This window comes from Dermacentor silvarum, chromosome 9 (assembly GCF_013339745.2).
Source record: "Dermacentor silvarum isolate Dsil-2018 chromosome 9, BIME_Dsil_1.4, whole genome shotgun sequence".
Classification (NCBI taxonomy): domain Eukaryota; kingdom Metazoa; phylum Arthropoda; class Arachnida; order Ixodida; family Ixodidae; genus Dermacentor; species Dermacentor silvarum.
In genome coordinates, this window is record NC_051162.1 from 90,771,297 (window position 1) to 90,790,144 (window position 18,848).

The 18,848-nt window shown below is 46.2% G+C and overlaps 1 protein-coding gene and 2 non-coding genes across 12 annotated transcripts in view; all 3 read right to left on the minus strand.

Moving 5' to 3' along the window:
• The window catches only part of LOC119463335 (catalase-like), a 75,686-nt gene extending 66,001 nt beyond the window's left edge, over positions 1–9,685 (minus strand). For 6 of the 10 annotated variants that reach the window (XR_007463542.1, XR_007463543.1, XR_007463539.1 and 3 more), the window contains exon 1: positions 9,392–9,685. Coding sequence is in view for 4 of the 10 variants with exons in the window: in XM_049656382.1 (XP_049512339.1) it covers positions 9,392–9,445 (54 nt within the window). In the remaining 6 variants the exon portion in view is untranslated. The remainder of the gene's footprint in view (positions 1–9,391) is intronic. The other 4 variants (XR_007463540.1, XR_007463541.1, XM_049656379.1 and 1 more) reach the window with 2 other exon arrangements.
• Positions 9,686–16,082: 6,397 nt separating this feature from the next.
• Trnav-cac (transfer RNA valine (anticodon CAC)) lies at positions 16,083–16,155 on the minus strand. The gene has a single exon. It is a non-coding gene; the product is annotated as a tRNA-Val (tRNA).
• Positions 16,156–18,088: 1,933 nt separating this feature from the next.
• Trnav-cac (transfer RNA valine (anticodon CAC)) lies at positions 18,089–18,161 on the minus strand. The gene has a single exon. It is a non-coding gene; the product is annotated as a tRNA-Val (tRNA).
• Positions 18,162–18,848: the final 687 nt, after the last annotated feature.

The window sequence follows — 18,848 nt, forward strand, 5'->3', positions numbered from 1 at the left end:
TACCTGTTGTCCACAATCTCTTGAATGAAGTTTCCTAGAAAATCTCACTGAAATGAACGCCCTAAGGCCACATAAAGGCTAGAGAGACACCTACGATTACGGAAGGCATAAATTTTGACAACTTGGAGACCTTCAAAGGGACATTACCAACTTAAGCTGCATGAGTAAATTGACGCCTATGAAATAACAAACCGCTACTTACCGTAAGCCGGTGCTTAAAGGAGCAGTTTTACATTCCGCAAATAAAACCTACAAATGCAAATGTGAACTAGTTCATCTGAAGTGTACACCCACCCAATCATCTCACCTCACCCCCCCCCCCCCTCCTCTCTATTAATAGAAACCGCAGTCGCGAGTGCCTGTTTCAGATCAAGCAATCAAAACGAATGGCGTACTGCCAAGGTCGCGCGCTGTGAGGGCGTTGGCGCGTCTGTCTCGAAACAGGAGCATTACCCGACATGCTTAAACCACGGTGCAGCTTCGGGACGTGAAATTCCACATGTACATATATAAACCGAAGCTCCTCGACAGACAGGTCGCACGAACGTGGCGGGAAAGAACGCCTTGAAGGATCGCAGACACGCCGGACGCGTCCTAGAAAACAACGCACGCAACGAACCAATCACCGGCTGGAGAAAAAAAGGTCAACGCCCCCTGGCACAGATAACGAGGACCTAGAGAGCAGCGCACAGGCCGACCTTCCCGAGCAACGTGTATAGATACCCTGTCGTGAGCGCTGTCAGGTGTACACATGCAAAACGTTGGCCTGTCTCGAGGCTATGCCATTCACAAGCCGCGCGCGGGCGGCCGTGCATTGAACGGTCACCCAACGCACAGGCCTGCGGGAAAGGAGGTGGTCAGTCTGGCCCCTCCTGGCGACAAGAGGAAAAGCCACTTGGGGAAAACGAGTACGTGGCGGCCGGATTGGAACGGTTCGAGGTTAAGTTAACGGCTGGGCTGCTCGGTGTACGCGGTAGTCCCGGCGTTATGTAACACTACGCTTTCACTGAATGCTGCACCGTACGTCAACAGAACCTCACGGGGAAATAAAGAAGTGGTTAAGCGAGAGCATTGGCGGAGAGAAATACTCCGGCAAGCAAGTGCACGGAACTAGAGGGGGGGGGGGGGGGGGGGGGCAGTTGCCTAATGAACTGAGACCGAAAGTACACATGCACGGTACAACAATTAAATTACCCGTTAAATATCTGGAGATGTGCCGAACATGCTTGAAGCTGCTTTATAATGTCTTTCGTTCTGCTCTCATTCGTGTACGGCGTACATTTACAGTCGTGTCACAAACGCAGAACCATACAGCTTGCCATCACGCACACGTAGAAGTGGAAGTGAGAATTAGGGTAGTTTTATATTCTTGGGCGCGTACGCTTCTGCGACCAGACACGATTAACAGCTGCCATTCAGTGACAAGTAAGCTGTTCCATTAAGATTTGATCTCAATGGAAACCTGATCTGAAGTGGAACTGAACCTTGTTTGCTTCGACAGAATCAGATCTCTGAAGGCCCAGCTTTGCTTCATTTAAGAACTCCAACAAAAAAAGGTGTTCATCGAGTGTGCGTATAAATGCAGAGCAACAGCGAATACACTATTGTATTTGGTTCAAAGTCTATAGACCGACCTCTATATGCTCAGTGCGCGGAGACTCGAGGCCATAGAATTACAGCATCCAGAGTCCGTGCATTGTTCGCGCCGACGCAGGGACACACAGGGAGGCAGGACAATGGACCGAGCAGAGACCTGGGCCTTTCCTGTGCCAACAGTATTCAAGAGACGGGCCTTTTAAGAAGAGCACCTCCTCAGATTTTTTTTTTTTTTTTCTTGCTTTCAGTTCCACGTGAAGTGCCCGAGAAGGACCTTCATATCTGAGCGCTCCCTGAAGGACGCCGTCAATGTGAAACATAGCTGCGACACCGCGGTAGCACGGTGACGTGGGTTTATACCGCCTCGATCACAACACACACGGAATAGAAGGGCGGACAAGGCCGGCGCCATTTTTTTTTCCAGTTTTTTTTTTCTCCCGCTGCGTCGGTTGAGGCGGCGATATCAGATGGCAGGTGGGCGAGGCTGTGCGCGAGAGAAATAGTTATGCGTGTGTGGCGAGTCATCTACAAATGTGCACTAACACAGCGGCTTACCTGATACGTTCGTGCGAGGCACGATCAATCGCAATATTTACGAGCACTTCGCTAAAGAGGCTGCTTATTAGTGCTTTTGACCGGAGAGAATTACTGGAGTCCGGGGGAAGGGAGCACGACAGAACCACATACGACGATTCGACACGAGAAACAGATTTGTATCGAGAAACACGAGAAACAGATATTTTAACCCAAGTGGTTAAAAAACGCCAGGGAAAGACACCGTGGACTGTAGTTAGAGCAAGAAAGGCTCTAAATCGCTGACACGCGTACATGCACCAGGCTCGAAGAATTAAGTGCGAATAGGGAAGATGGCGCAAAGACACCGGAGCAGCCAAAGCAGCGTTGAGTGCACGTGACAAGGTTACGTCACACTATAGCTGTAGCCTCCAAGGAGGCTATACATAGCACATGCCGAGTTGCGAATTTAAAGCATTAAAGAGAAAGAAAAAAAATGGTAAGACAGTTTAGATCAAGTGGAATGTCCAAAGACAGTCATACCGAAGGATTTCAGTTCTCGTTAATCACGTATGTCCGACGCTACGAGTAAGAGGCGGCGCTGCGCTGACATAGCTGTACAAAGTTGTGTGCTCGATGACAATATTACATGTCAAAACGAAGATGCTACGAGCGCTGACTTAGTACTTAGGCTTTATTACCATTACATCCTCAAGAGGCTTCAGACAATAGGGGACTGCCCTTTGAATGTAAAGCTTCCTCCTTCGGATTAAACTTCTTTTGCTCTTCAATTAGTTCGATAGCTGGCTGCTTTCCCCATTGCGACTATCTAGCGTGCATTTTATCTGCAGTATGCTGCCGATGATGAAACGAGCGTCCCCACTGGAGCTTGCGCATTCCCAAGCTCGTGCCTTAGATTTTTTTCACCGTCGATAGAGCGCTATCGAAAGCAAGTCACGCCGCGTTTACACGCCCTATGTTGTCACGTAAATCAGCCCTGTAAGAGCCGTTCTACTTCTTTCCCCGATGCCGTTTCATTCACGCGTGACAGTCCGTGGATGACAAGTGGCACTTTGACCCTGTGAAGCCCTCCGAGATATATGAACCACTTGAAAGAGACATTGACTAGCTATTAGGTACCGGACGCTTTGAAAAATGCATGCACCTGTGATATGGCCGCTTCGCGACATCTCTAAAGGCGGGTCGGAACACTTTATATCGTGTAGAATGTTGCTCGTAGGGCAACACAGCACCCATTTGTGTTTTTGTTATGTTTGGCATTTTTCCCCGCCTGTACGTCAGTTAAGATTTGACAAGCTTGACGTGTATACAGTGATAACGAAATACCGCATCAACGTGTGCGAGCTGCAAAGAAGAACGGATCGATTTCGAAGAACGCATCGATTCATTCCGAAGTTGTGTTCCTTCGGAACGCGTCTCGCGTCTCCATGCGAGCAGAACTACCACGACGTGCTGCGAGACGTATACACATGTACACACATACTAGAAGCAGATCACAGAAGTTGAAATAATTGGAGGGTTGCTTCCAGAAACTGCACCGTTGGTTATGGGGGATACCGCATCGAGAAATTTTGATCACCCGATATGTTAATGTGCGCCGAATGCACGGTGAATTGGCGTTTTTTCAATTCGATGCTTACTTTGAACTCAGCCTGAAAGCCGGCGAAAGAAAGTAATATCAACTAAATCTGAGCTCCGGCGAATACGGCCACTGTTTGAGGGCAAAAGCGCCGGTATATATGAAATGCGAGAATGTGCGCTATTGCACTTTTCTTATTTTGCATTGATTTTTTTTTCTAAATCTGAAATAGCACTGTTCAGTCCTCTCGGGTAGATTTTTGGAAAACGAGCGGAAATTACATACATAAGAAATTGCAATGTTTAAGTATGTTGAAGAAAAAAAAAACGTTAATTTGGGTAGCTACAGCACAAAATTCGAGAATGTAGGCAGGTGTGAGCACCAGTTAAATGAATTATGTGTAAAGCGAAACTGTGGCAAAATATTATACATGATGGTTCTCCTGGAGGCAAAAGTGCCCGTTAGGAACAAAAGCGAACATGTAACCCGATTAGTTTACATAATTGAAAAAAATAGTAAAGTGTTAACTCCAGATGCATCGTTATCGCAATAAGTGTTCACGTAATTTTCTCGCCTAAATTGTTACTTCTGTGCAGCATTGTGTACTGTTGATATTGCATAACCGTTATACTTACTAAACTACTCCTGTGACTAATGTCCGTAAATGTCTATAACCCGCGAAGGAAATTTTTGCTCGTTCCTGTGCAATTTTGACGCCTCTGTTTCTAACCGTACTTAATTTTATACGTGTTGCAACAGGAGGTTGCCAAACTCAACTGTGGAACCTCTTCTGCATAATACATCTTAACAACAAAAAAAGGAAATAACTTATATATAACACCCCCAGGGCTAGTTTCTAGTTGTAAAACAAATACTCCAGAAAGTGGATGGGAAAACGGCGCCGCGGTAGCTCAATGGTAAGAGCATAGCAAAGGTAATGCGAAGACGTGGGATCGTTCCCCACCTGCGGCAAGTTGTTTTTTCATCCAATTTAATTTCCATTAATGAATGATTTTTTTAATTGAATTAGTAAGCACGCGCAATTTCCCCCTATGTTGTCCTTGGTGTCTGTTGGCGTATATATATATATTAAACAGCGAAAACCCACAATATGGCATATTCTTGTTCAATACTCTATGTGTATCAGCGAACAGCTGTTCTAACGACGGCTAAAAATTTCCGCTGGGAAAGACGACACTATAGGGCGGCCGAACCGCAAAACGCTGTCCCGAGTCGTCTATTTCTGGCAGGTCGAGACAACCAATTTACTCGGTTCGCGGTGCGTTTATCTGGTTATGCGGTTATCTGGAAACACTGCTCAAATGTGCGAGAACAAATGTTGAAGGATTATCAAAACCCGAGGGGAAAATGTAAAATTGTAATGGTCGATCAGACAATCGTAGATTATGTTCCACTGTTAATATATGAACTCCAAATACTTGTTGAGCTATCAACTACAGCTATATTCTGGCACGATTGCAGGCTGCTTTTATTGGACAGGAATCAGCCCAATGCGTCCTATCAGCATTTATTTCCCTCAATAAAATATCAACACATCAGTGACATTGTCTTCATTACCAGCTAAGTGAGATCTATAAGAGTAGATGGTACTGTGCATTCTTAACACTGCAGCTATCTAATGCCATGAGGCCACCCGTGCGGTTAAAAAAACGCGGGTAACCCTTATAAAATATGAGTAGTTTTCACTTTTTATAGGTTATAGTGGCGCTCATACAACGTGAAAATACACACCTATATAAAATTTACCGTCTACAACAGCTTGCAGCTCGTAGTGAAACTACAGACCATTTTACGGAAGCGTTTAGGTGCCGCCATATTGGGCTGATAACGCTTCAGTTTTCTGTCTTGAAAAACGAAGTTTAGGTACTACAGTCGATTCGCAAGCATGAAAATAGTCGTTTGAATGCGTTCAACGTTTCATGGCCATGTTACGTGACTTAACTTCTCATAGAACTATGAAATTGTGTAGCAGCCCAAGATGGCGGCGCCCATGAATCGAATATAAAATCGTCTTATGCAGTGTACAACTATATGGTGGGCCATTCAAGCAGCGTCCGAAAAGGGCAGTGAACGCGCAAGGACTTCCACTATCGTCCACACATTCTTCTCTACTGCTGTGGGTCGTACCTTACACACTTGGCGCCAAGCGAAAACCTAAAGATAACACCCACCCCCACACAACAGGTCAAAACCAAACAGCTGCTTTCTTGCCAGTGTGCGATATGCGGACAACTGCCTTTCGCCAACAGTGATAGCAAAAAAGTTACGCCGCCAGTAATCGCAAACAAAACACTTTGCTCGTCGCAGACGCCGACTGATAACAGGAGTGGCCAACGGGACTGGCAGATAAAGCACTCGAGCTGGACGATGGTCTCAGAGGACATACACCAAGATAAGCGAACTGTCAGGGTATGAAGTACATAAGCGTTGGAGATGTTGCCACCAGGAATGTGCCACTTATGGCGCTCCGACAGCTTGTACGTAATTGCGCGCGTAATTCGAATAAAAAACTTATTATCCACAATTTTCTTGTTGGCTAACAAACGGACTAACCACGGAAAGAGTACAATACGGCGCACTGTTAAAAGAAACACGCATTTGGTTTCCTGTTGACTACAGCTGAGACATTAAAATACCAAGGAGTTTTCTGTAACTTATAAGTGTACATTTGTCATCAATATGAAACGGAACACCTCAGTTTTTTTTTAAACGCCCGTGGAAGGTTAAATACACATGACCTCCATTAAAGTGTGTAATGAGACAAAGTTCAACAGGAAAACTTGGATAAGTATCAAGTTGCTAGATTTGAACCCATGCATCACGAGCTACCGTGTTTACGTAGATGTTTGTACTATAAGTATAATTTTGATGCTGTACCCCAGCCCACTGATTACAAAATGTAGGAAGCCGCTGGGTGAAAAAAAAAGAAGAAAACGACCCAACCTAGATTTCATAATTAAGAAGCCTTAACAAAGTTATGCCTAATAACTGCGTCACGTGACAAGCCAACCCGAATGCAAAGCTATTTACGGTACAAGGCGCTTATCGTACAGCGACGGCACTCAAGCACTTCAAACGCTGTTCACGGTCTGCCGACCCTACGAAGCTTGTTTTGTATGTGTGCATTGCTTCCAATTAAATATGACACGCGTCTGTCAGGCAAGCTTTTACAAGAATAGTCGCCACAATTAGACGAAAGCCACCCACTGCTTTGTTTTTTACCTAGGACTCCAGCGTCGTGAAGCCATTGTAAGGCAACGGCGTCGAGCTTTTTTTTTCCCAGCCTTGAAGCTGGCACCGAGTCCAGCAGACTATGGCACGAAGGTCGCAGATTAAAGAGAAACACAGGCGGTGCGTTGCGCAAGCCGGAAGTGCGCGTCTGCGCCTTTCATTTGCGCCGAATCTTTTATTGTCGCTAGCTACGACGGCAAATTCTTGTTGGCGGAGGCACATAGTTTCCAAGACTATTTTACGGAAGCGTTTAGGTGTCGCCATCTTGGGCTGTTAACGCTGCTGTTCTCCATCTTTAACAACGAAATGGACGGTGCTACAGTCGTTTTGCAAGCATGGAAATAGTTGTATAAGTGCGTTCAAGGTTTCATGACCATGTTTTGTGACTTCACTTGTCATAAAACTTAGAAATTATTTGTGTAAGAGCCCAAGATGGCGGCGCTCATGGATCGAATATGCAATCGTTTGCTGTTAGTACCGAAACATGGCGGCCATAATGACGTCCATACACCATAGCAGCACACCCGTATGCGTTGATTTGCTTTTGGCGCCGACTTTTGCACTAGTATATCACCGTTATCAAATTATAACTCGGTGCAAGGCGCACCTGTTGCGATGTTACTTTTCTTCTTTACGCAGTTTCTCCACGTGCTAGTACCCCAAGATGGCCACGATGACGTCATCGTAACTGAAATTAGTAAAGCGAACTCCAACGCTCCAATCGGCCAGCTACCACGAGGATGATGGCTCGCATATTGGAGCATATATATATATATATATATATATATATATATATAGAGAGAGAGAGAGAGAGGAGATTTTGGGGCTCGTGGCTTAAGACGTTCTCGCGACTTTATTTACAGCGACTTACAACGTAGAAGGCAACAAGACTCTGGACACACGCGTAATTATTGCAAATCACCGATTTATAACGCAATGTTCTGTCGAAAGTGACCAATGCGCAAAGTCAAGGCTGTTTTAAGCCGGAAGAACGAATTGTGGGAATTGTAGGTGCGCACAAAAATAAAATAATTCGAACGTGGCAGAGCTGTGGCCGACCTGCATCCCAATGTGGTCTTGCAGCCTCAATGGGAAGCAAGCAATTGGGAGTACGCATGCGCGCAGGTCGGCGATCATAGAATTTCAAACAATGCCGTCTAGAAGCCCCAAGGCTTCTCTAGAGGGCATGGGGAGGCAGTTCGACTATACAGCTCCCGTGTTCCAATTACTGTTGTCTGCTCCTTTACTACTATAACCGACGTTCCTTTGCTGGCTGAACTGCCTTGTTTGTAACTGCCATAGACACTACAGTGGCGCAGTTCCGTGAAGTAGTTTTTGTAGGAAACTACATATGGCTAGCAGGAGACTGCCAAACCGCTAGGCGCAAAGTGGGAAGGAAGGCACGGGTAACGGTGAAAAGGAAACGGTCTTACACGACGCAGAAACAGCATTTTCAACTGGCCCACGCAACAGTACACGGATGCGCGTGCCAAGGGTTAATAACAGACTTCGTGTAAGTATACCCACGCATGCAAGCTGCGTACTTTTTTTTTTTCCGCGATGTTCAGCCGAAACTATGCGCGCGGAAAATTATATAGCTGTCACACAGTCCTTTATAAGCACCATTCTCCAAGGCGAGTGGACAGTAGGATATGCTATCGTAAGCAGGAAAAGAAAGCCTTTACGGAGATTACAAGCAGTGTACGGAAGAATTCCACGAAGTGTGTGATGCCTTACAGCGACACATGCCACACTGTCAACAAATAGGAAGGCGTAGAACGAGCGCACAAACTCGGATATGTCGGCAAACACTGAATATTTGTTCCAGTACAGTTGTAGAAAGCGACAGCACATTGCAGTGATCGGACATGGCTGTAGAACTTTTGGTCGCGACTGTACGAGTGGTTTGATGTCACGTGAAGTAAAAGGAGTGTAGTTTACCAAAAAGAATATTACAGAATATTACGGCAATATTGCACCGGTTATTATGCACAACGATGTGCACTGGAAGCAATATTCAATGTGCAAAAGCAATCTTCGGCGCTGAATACCTCATCGACACTGAAGCGACTCGGACATAAGCGACCTTGGGAAGTGCGCGTTAAAGCGTGAGAAGTTTCCTCAACTCAAGCTAGAACGTCGTTCCAACGCAAGCGCATAGGAAAAGTCCAAAGCGTTATAGCGACTTGAAAACACGATCGCGAACATTCTGCATAAAGACGGCTCGACTTATTGCTGCCGGTCAAGCAACAAATGGAGCTCACGGAATTAAGCAGCGATGGGCAAACATCAGTGCACAAACAATTGTGTCTAATCGAGTCGAGCCATCGCTTGCATGTCGGCTGGCACCGCAGCTTAGGTCATAGCCCTTGGGCCGTAAGCGTATGCCAGACATTTCAAGCATTCGACGAGGAAAAAAAGCCCGTTTACCTTGTGGGTCTCCTTGTATTCCTTGAGCTGGTCGGATGCCTTGTCACGTTCCATTGCTCTGGGTCGATGTTGCGGGGGCTACTTTCGAAGCTCGGGCACAGAAGAAGAAATCACCGGGAGCCGGAAGAAGACGAAGCCGAAAGAAGAAGTAAGTCGGAAAAAAATAGGAGAACCGAAAGTTGCCGCGAAAGTTGACGTGCTAAAACACACACACGCACGCCGCTTAGAGAGAGACGACAGAAACTACGGCTTCCACGGACGCTACGAACACGCCTCCCCTCAGCTGTTGTGCTGTGCGACGCTTTTATACCGCGACGCCGGTCCGGCGAGGGGGTTTGAAGGAAGGGCAAGATGGCCGCCGCGCATGCGCGAGAACGAGGGCAAGCGGGCGCGAAGCAACGAAGCGACAAAGCGAAAAGACGGCGCGCTCTCGCGAGATCACGTCGCCGCCGTCGTCTGCTTCTGGCCGTGGCGCGGTTTGTTGTTTTTCTTTCGCGCCCTGCCACCCCCCCAGACCGGCTCCCGGTTATCTCTAGCGACGCCCTGCCACGGAGGCTGTGTCTCGTGTAAAAAAAGCTAACGCCTCCCCGTAGACAGATACGTGGCGGCCCAGTGCGAGTTTACCGTTTTCTTTTGTGGAAACTGTAAGCTAAGCACGTAATGCATTACTCGCCGTTTTGCATTATCGATAGGTGTTGCAGCTACCGCCGTGGATCTGTATCTGTGGCTTTCTGAGCCTGCGCAGTGTGCGGTAGCGGGCTCGATTCTCCGCTGTCGCGTACCGTACCGAACCCTGGGTGCACACCATAGGTTATCAGATCGGTAGATCAATGTTGGGAAGTACTGCTTTGAAACGGAATCGATGGTGTTAAACTTGGTCATTATTGCTTTTTTTTTTGCTGCGTTTATTATTGGCTTCTAACTGTGGTTAGCGTTGACAAAGCGTCAAATCTAAGATAAATTTATTTCTTCTCCTAAAAAAGCAATATGTGAATTCATTCTGTGTGTCTTCCTTTACGCCACCAATACTCAATACGTCTTTTACCCCTCTCCACTACAGATTCATTCACCTTTCCAATGCACGAGGGCACGGGCTAGAGCAGAACACTTCGGCTCGAATATGATGGCGACAATTTATGATTTCTATCGGCATTCTCTTCGAAACGCGGGGGGCGACAGATAATCACCTAGCCTGTTTCACCTAAGGAGGTTTTACTATACATATATTGCCCTCTGGCATTTTCCCTATATCCCCCCTTAATCTTTGCTCTCTTGCTTAAAACCTCTAAATGTACCATGTACAGCTACCTATGTCTGTCTGTAACGGATCCGGTTCTATCAATCTCTTCCTTGCTTATTTTTTCCACCAAGACTCTAAACGTATCTCACTTATCTCGACTGCTCATGACCAGTTCATGTTTACATCCGTCGCGAATCCCAGCTCTTCTGGAAGATGGACGTTCCCCTGCGGTTCTCGCCTGTGTGAATATCTTGGCATTCCATGAGAAAGTGCTGAGTCACCTCCGGACTTTTGTGGCAGCATACACGTGCATCATTGTGTTGCGAATGTTTGCTCCGTTTTGGCTCCAGGTTAATCTGAAGTGCCACCCGCAGTGCAGCGACTGTCACCGGAAAACTGCCTGATTTGATTTGTGTTTACCCTGCAATGTGTTGCCCTTTGCAGTATTACTGTCCAGCAAATAATCTTGCCATTTGTGATTATAATCAGAACTGACAAGATGTGATATGTGTTTTTAAAACACCTCAAGGAATGTCCCATGTAAACTCTCTGCAATATTTTTTTTTTCAATCGTTGCCTAGCTGAAGCGTTTATAACGATTGGCGAAATAGCCAAGGTCATTCCAATTTTTAAATCTGGCGAACGTCCTTCACCGCTCAACTACGGGCCCACGGCCTTAAAAAGTACAATTTGCAAACTTTAGAATATGACATACACTAACAAGTCATCAACTAGTTTGAAGAGCCTAACATAATTTTTAAGTATCAGCCCAGTTTTCGCAAGGGCTATTCACGCGGTACTCAATTAGCTGGTTTCATTCATGAACTACACTCATCCGTAGATGCCGGCCTTCAGATTGACGCAGTATTTCTCGAATACTCGAAGGCTTTTGACCGCGTTCCTCACCATCGTCTTCAAGCAAAACTAGCAATAAGTAAAACTCATCCTCTCGTGCTTGCATGGATTAAAGACTTCTTCATCTTCCAGTGGACAGTTGTAACTCTTCAATGACCAAGTCACATCAGGTGTGCCTCAAGGCAGCGTGCTCGGGTCTTTACGTTTTCTTATTTATGTTACCGACTTGCCAGACTGCGTTTCATCCTGAATCAGACATTTTGCAGATGACTGCGTAATCTACCGTAATATTTCTTCTCTGACCAACAAACTCTACAATCTGATCCTAATGCTGTAAAGGCTTGGTCTGGGACATGGTTAATGCCGCTAAACCTCTCGAAGTCTAAATTTATGCATCTTGATGATCGAGCTTTTAGAATTCCAAATACCCTCCTGCTAAATAATACTAACGTTAACCTTATCTTAATCGAGCTATCAATATCAATCATCGTCACTTCATCGTCGTCATACAGTTATCGTCACGCCTTCATGCTCATGGGCGACCTTGGCAAGCGAGCGCAATGGCGAAGTGGTCTGATACCGCGAACAGTGTAGGTCGCATGTATAGCCGAAGCTACGGAAGTCTCAGAATAACCACTACAGATTTTAAATAAACGTGAGTGCATGCTTGAATGCTAATTGCATTGCAGTCCACAGTCATCGCCAGACGAGTTCTGCCATAATGTTTTTTTTTTTTTTCTTTCGTAAACTAGTTGATGCAGAATTACGTTGCAATGAATGATAATGAGGCTTTTTCGTATGGGGCCTAAAGGCCTATAGTACAAGCGCTGTTTTACCGTTATCCTGCTCGCTATTCATCGCGCATCAGAAAAAAGTACGTGGTTGTTCAGTGATTTTAATTCAGGAATTTGATAGCGAGCGGCCTTCGGATCGACACGCACCCGAGGCGAGCGTCATATGCGAGAGAGAAAGAGAGAGAGGGGGAGAAGTCAGGTGAACATGTTCCCCACTCTCAGCACGTGTTAACCTTGATGGACAGGTGGCGTTTGAACGAGACTGATTCTTTACTTATCGGGGTGTTCGGATAGTAAAACTTCTGAATCGAACTTATTACATAGGAATATTGAAGAAAAACGACCTCCGAATATCGCATTGATTGTTGAATATGTTTACAGCGAAGCTGTATATGCTAGGCGAAACCAAAATCCGTCCGTCCGATGTGCTCAGAAACTATCATCATCAGCAATGGATCGGGCGTCGTCGTCTTCTTCCACAGCTGGCCCGTTGGCGCACATCGGGCAACCGCGCAAACGCGCTCGTGCCACTGCTCGCGCGTTCGTTGTCCTCTTCCCCTATTCTGCCTATTGGCTCGCGGGTGTGCTCAGTTGGAACAGATTTGTTCTTGCTTCACACAAGACTTGGAACGCAGCTATTCTGTTCTTTGTGATAGCTTGTAGCAAACACGTAGCATCGCTAGTAACTCGCTTACTCCTGTTGAACGTCACGAAACATTCAACTTCGACCATTCGTGTGCTGTCGGTGTAGTCGCTGTTACCTGTGCTTTGGCGCATTGATTCAAGCGTGCGCCCATTCACATATTCTTCATACATTGGCGATGGAGTGTGCGCAAGTTTGCGCGCGAGTTGGGGTAGATGTGTGTAGATAACGTGCGCGAAACTTACTATCCAGGAAGCGGCGCTACTACCTTTGTCATTGTTTAACGAGCGGTACTCATTCTTGCTGATGTTCCGGGGGTTGAACGCTTTTCTTTGGAGGTTAGCGATACAACGCTCACATGAATTTTTGTGAAAAGTGATTTTTTTTTAATCACGAGGAAAGTCGTACATTGAGAAGGGCCGGCAACAGAGGCTGTCCGTATGTAGCAACGGTCCGTGAACTTGGTGACACATATTCATTCTATTCCTTAATATTCCAGTCACTATTTTTGCAGCCAACTACTGCAGACGTCTTCAATCCACCGCTACACATTTTGCTGCATGAATGGGGCACAGTGCGTGAGCGAAAACCCGGTTGCATTTCCGACAGCTCATTCGCACGGAAACAGAGCAGAAGCGGTAATGGTTTTGTATTCGTGCGCTTCCCCTGAGGCAACGTATGGCGCGCCGCCGTAAGCGCCATCTTGTTTCTCGAGAACGAACTGCTCCGCGAAAACGGTCAATAAACAGTGTTGTACGTATGCGTTGAAAGAGAAAAGTGTGGTACTGCAGTTCCGCACGCTGTTTTGAGTGAATGCAAAACTGGTGAGACTGGTCTAATAATAAACAAGGACAACATATTCGCATATGGACCGCCTAAAAATGACCCAGTCCCATTTAATAAAAAGACATTATTGAGCAGACATTAATTAGCTTTGACCGCCTGTGGGTTCTTTTATCGTGCGCCGACATCTAACACGAGCGTATCAACGCGACAGCGTTAAGGGCCCCGCGTGGCCGAAAATCCGGCGTTGGTGTCGGCGTGGGCTCGCCGGCGTCGTTGGCTGAAATAATCATCCCGAACTTTCCCGACCGCGCAGGCCCTCCGCGTGGCGCAAGGCGTGAGTGAACAAAATTGAATTTCTCAAAGTAAAATCCGTCAGAAAAATGGTACAGTACGACTTAACAACAACCTACAGAAGCGATAGCGCCGGATTTTAATTTGAATATATGAGGAAAAAAGCCTGATAAGCAGCTGCAGGAATCTTTGAATGCTATCGCGTGTCACTCTTAAAGGCGAAGCTTAAGCGCCCTCGAAAATTTTTTAGCACTTCGCCCCCATCGAAATGCGACCGCCGGGTACAAACCTTCGACCCCGAGCTCAGCAGCGCAACGTCCCACTGGGATACCGCGGCAGGTGAGAAACGCCCAAGAGAAACACCTTCTCATTCTATTTCTGCGCATGCGTTTCTGAAAACAATTATTTATTCGTTTCCAACGTAGAAATAATGAACGCCGCACTTCAAACATCGCCGTCACACGTGGTAGTGCCTTGGGTAAAGTGGTCGTGTATAACAGCATTCGGTGCAATGAAGTCAAATGCAGCCAAGGTGAGCCTCGTTGAGTAATCAAGGGGCTTATTTTACCCACAGCGCAATGTCGGAAGTTTTTTCTTTCACGTCCCCCCCCCCCCCCCCCTCTCCCTTTTTTTTCTTTTTTTTTTTTTCGTGCTATACGCCACGAACTGGCAAAAGCAGTACGTTACACAAATGTGTACAGCGTACGTGACTTCAAGGAGATATACGAGGGGCAAATCAAAAAGTATTAAGGGGCTTTTACAATTTCTCGCACAAGGGTTTGGTAGCACTGGTAATCCAGCGCTGAATTAGTGTCGTCTGCAACACTTCTATGGAACGTGTCACTCTTATTACCGCGTTAGTCGTTAGAGTGTAGCAGGCCATTAAACATGGCAGCTCTATTATCGATCTGCATGCACCAAGGAGGAAATGAGGGCAGTGATTCACTTTTTGTTTACGAAAGGTGTCAAACCTTCGGAACTTATCTGTCGAATGCAAGCGCAGTATGGTGACAGTTGTTTATCGCGAAGCGATACCTACGAATTGGATAGAGCGTTTCAAACAGGGAAGAACTTCTCTATGTGACGAGGAAAGATCGGGCAGGCCATTGACGTCAACAATTCAGGACAACTTGAAAGTCGTTCAGGGTATGGCGATTGAAAGCAGACGAATCACAGTGGACGAAATCTCCAATACTTTACATATCATTCACGGTTCAGCGTATTCCATCTTACACGACAGGCTAAATTTTCGCAAAGTGTGTGCAAGGTGGGTCCCGAAAGAATTGTCAGCGCAGCATAAGGCACAAAGGTTGGACATTTGGCCCACTATCGTCGCGAAGGAGATGGATTTTTTCCAGCAAATTGTTACTGAAGATGAAACTTGGGTACATCATCCCGAACCGGAAAGTAAGGCTGCGAGCATGGTTTGGAAACGCTCATCATCACCATAAGTTAAGAAATTTAAACGTTAACCATCAGCTGGTAAGATTATGCTAACACTATTCTGAGATATGTAAAGTGCGATAGCCGTTCATTTCACCCCAAGAGGCAAAACTGTGAACAGTGAGAACTATTGTGATGTGTTGCGAGCTAACCTGAAATCTGCGATCAGATCCAAACGCCGTGGAAAACTGCTAAAACGTAACGCACCAAGATAACGCTCGGCCACATTCTGCCAAACGGATAGCCGAAATAATAAAGGAGTTGGGATTCGAATTGCTGGAACGTTCGCCATACAGTCCAGACCTGGCTCCATGCGATTTTCATATGTTTGGACGAAGGTTTGCCACCGATGCATAAATATTGATGCGGTGCAAAATTGGTTATAGATGCAACCAAAAAAACTTTTTTTTTTCGACGGAATCCAAAAACTTGTGAAACGTTGGGCAAATTGCGTTGAATTGCAGGGAGGTTATGTAGAAAAATAACGTATGTTTCAAATTTCTATCATTAGAATAAATGTACTTTTTCTCGAAAGTCCCTTTACTTTTTGACCTGCCGTCGTAATTTGTGTGTTGTGAAAGTCGCGCATTGTAATATCAAACACAAATTGATAGAAGTGGATATATGAAAAAAAAAAAGTGTTTCCGCCCGGGATCGAACCGGGGACCTTGCGCGTGTGAGGCGCACGTGATAACCACTACACCACGGAAACCAGCTCGGCGGTAAGCGAGATCTCATCGGGGTCCAGATTATAAGGTCGGCCTGGACACGACGACCAGCCCAGTCGTCTTCGTCTGCAGATACTTCATGATTTGACGCACATCTGATACGATTGGCACGTGACAAGCAAATTAACAAACACCAAAATGTGCTCTAGCGTTCAGTACTGGACTCAATCATAACTGCTGGACCATTCAACTCGTGGGACCATCATCTCTAGCTCGATTGCTCTTCTTTTTTTTTTTTTTGCCGACATTTTAATGTCTTTTGTCGACCAAATTCATGACTGTCCCTCTGCACTCTGGTGTAACTAAATCGGCGTGATTAACTCCTTCAATGTACAATTAGTACTCCGCGAGAAAATAACATGCCCCGTTTTTGCAGAGAGAAGGGGGGGGATAATTTGTTATGGAAACCGTATAACATGTGGCACGTGTGATACGGCCAGAAAGTAAGTAAAGGGTGTGTGTGTGTGCGCGCGTGCGTGCGTGCGTGTGTCTGGGAGACGGGGGGGGGGGGGGGGGGGTAGTAGTGAATTCCGCATCAATAATAAGTTCATACAGACACAGGGGAAAATCTGGTACATAAACGAGTAGGCGTGCATATATTTTTGAACTGCGCTCGAACAGAAGGCGCGAGACAACCTTTAGCTCGTTTCCTGTAAAATAATTAAGCTTAAGTTGCTTTCGCTGGGACTCGCCTATAGCATCGCTGTTGACATTGATCAAAACATGGGAAAATTACTCAATTAGTTTTGCCGTACACGCTATACGGACGATTAGCAAGTATAAAACATCCCAAATGTTGCGAAGGCTTCGCAGGAAGATTGGCTCCAACATATCGGGTCCAACAGGGCACTTACTTTTGCTGTAAACTTTACGACCCTCAATGCGCATGTACGAGGCGATCGGGTGAAAATATGGCCACACTCGTCGTTTCGCAACAGTGAGTCCGAACCCACCACTGGTCAGGCATATCTGCAGACTGCAGGCCGTTTTAGCGGTTGCAAGACGTCCAAGAAACTGCGAAAACCAAAACAAGGCCTAACTGCAATCTTGGCACGTCCGCTTTATGGTGTATACTTTGTCCTAGTTCCACGCTCAATAACAGGGTTCAGTTACCAGCGGCAACTCGTGCACACCTCAAGATTAAACCCCTGCCCAAAAATATGCTGGCAGGAATACACGACGAAAGAAGAAAGGCCATAGGGCAGAAACACTCGCACAAACCTTTCAGGTATCGCCCAAACGTTGTATGTTGACGCTGCTAGACAGGCGAGAGATTGTTATTACACCGTATGCGCGCTGACCGGCCACGCAGCCACTCGTAAAAACAGCCTCTGACTTAGAGGCAGAAGCCGCCATCGCGCTGGGCATCTCAGCCCAGGCAAACAATTACGTCTTACATCCTAACAAATAGCAAATCTATAACAATTAATAAATTACAACTTGTATGGGTACTCGCTCACCCGGGAATCCAGGGAATGAGGCGGCCCGCCTGGTAGCCCGAGGTTTAATCAACCGGGAGGTGGACCCCTCAACTGGATTACCACATATAACGAAATTACCGCTTACTATAGAGAGAATTCGCAAAACATACGCGAACCCGAATACAGAACTAACAAGGGAACAGGCTACGATCTGGAGAGAAATCCAAACCGGTTCTATCCCCAGCCTCCATAGGCTATATCTAGAATCTGCCCGGACGAAATCCAACCGAACTGCCAACATTGCAACTGCATGAAGCTAGGCTACCCAAATTCCCATTATTTGGGAATGCGAGGGAAACCCTCCTCCACAGTCAATACTGCCAACTCCCTCCCACGAGACATGGGAGCCACTCCTGTCGACGAATGGTTACCAGATTCAGGCAGAAGTAATTAACCCGGCCGAAACGGTGGGAAAAAAAAAAAGAAAAAAATAAGCTGTTTCCGCCCGGGATCGAACCGGGGACCTTGCGCGTGTGAGGCGCACGTGATAACCACTACACCACGGAAACCAACACGCTAATGCGTCGGATCGAAGCGGTGTCGAGACTGAGGCCTTGTTCATACGAGTTATTTAGTCATCTATAGAGCGTATGCAATCGATAACACGTGGTACATTTCAGCACGTGGCGCATATAGACTGCAGTGGCTCAGTTCGGCTGCCGACACTCAAGTAGCGGGATCGACTCCCAGCCGTAGCGGGACCGTTTCACTGATGTGTCGGAATGAAAAAAAAAAAAAAAAAAAAAAAAAAGCGCTCGTGCACAGAGATTTGAAAACGAAGTAAGCTGCACTTCTAAAATACCGAAAATGTCACCTTTACATTGAGGTGACGCTTTATAAGCCAGAAAGTACGCAACTACGGCTCGCCTCATTGACCTGTGACGTCATGGATATTGACGGCATCTGCTGTAGAGCTGTTACTTTTGTACCAGTAAATACCAGAGCGAACACAGTAAGTTGCGCGAACATTTGCTGCACCATGCCGGTCCATACACAGGAATATCTTGAAATCCATGACGTCATACCGACGTGTTAGCGTTGTTTCGGCGCGAACTTTGAAAAAAAGAAAGAAAAGGAACTTTGACCTTTATTTTCTTTTCTATAACCAACCTAGCTCTGACCGCTAAATTAACAAAGAGTTTTTAACGAATACTTCTCCATTGCAAACGGAGTCAGTCTTTCTCAATAGTATCGGT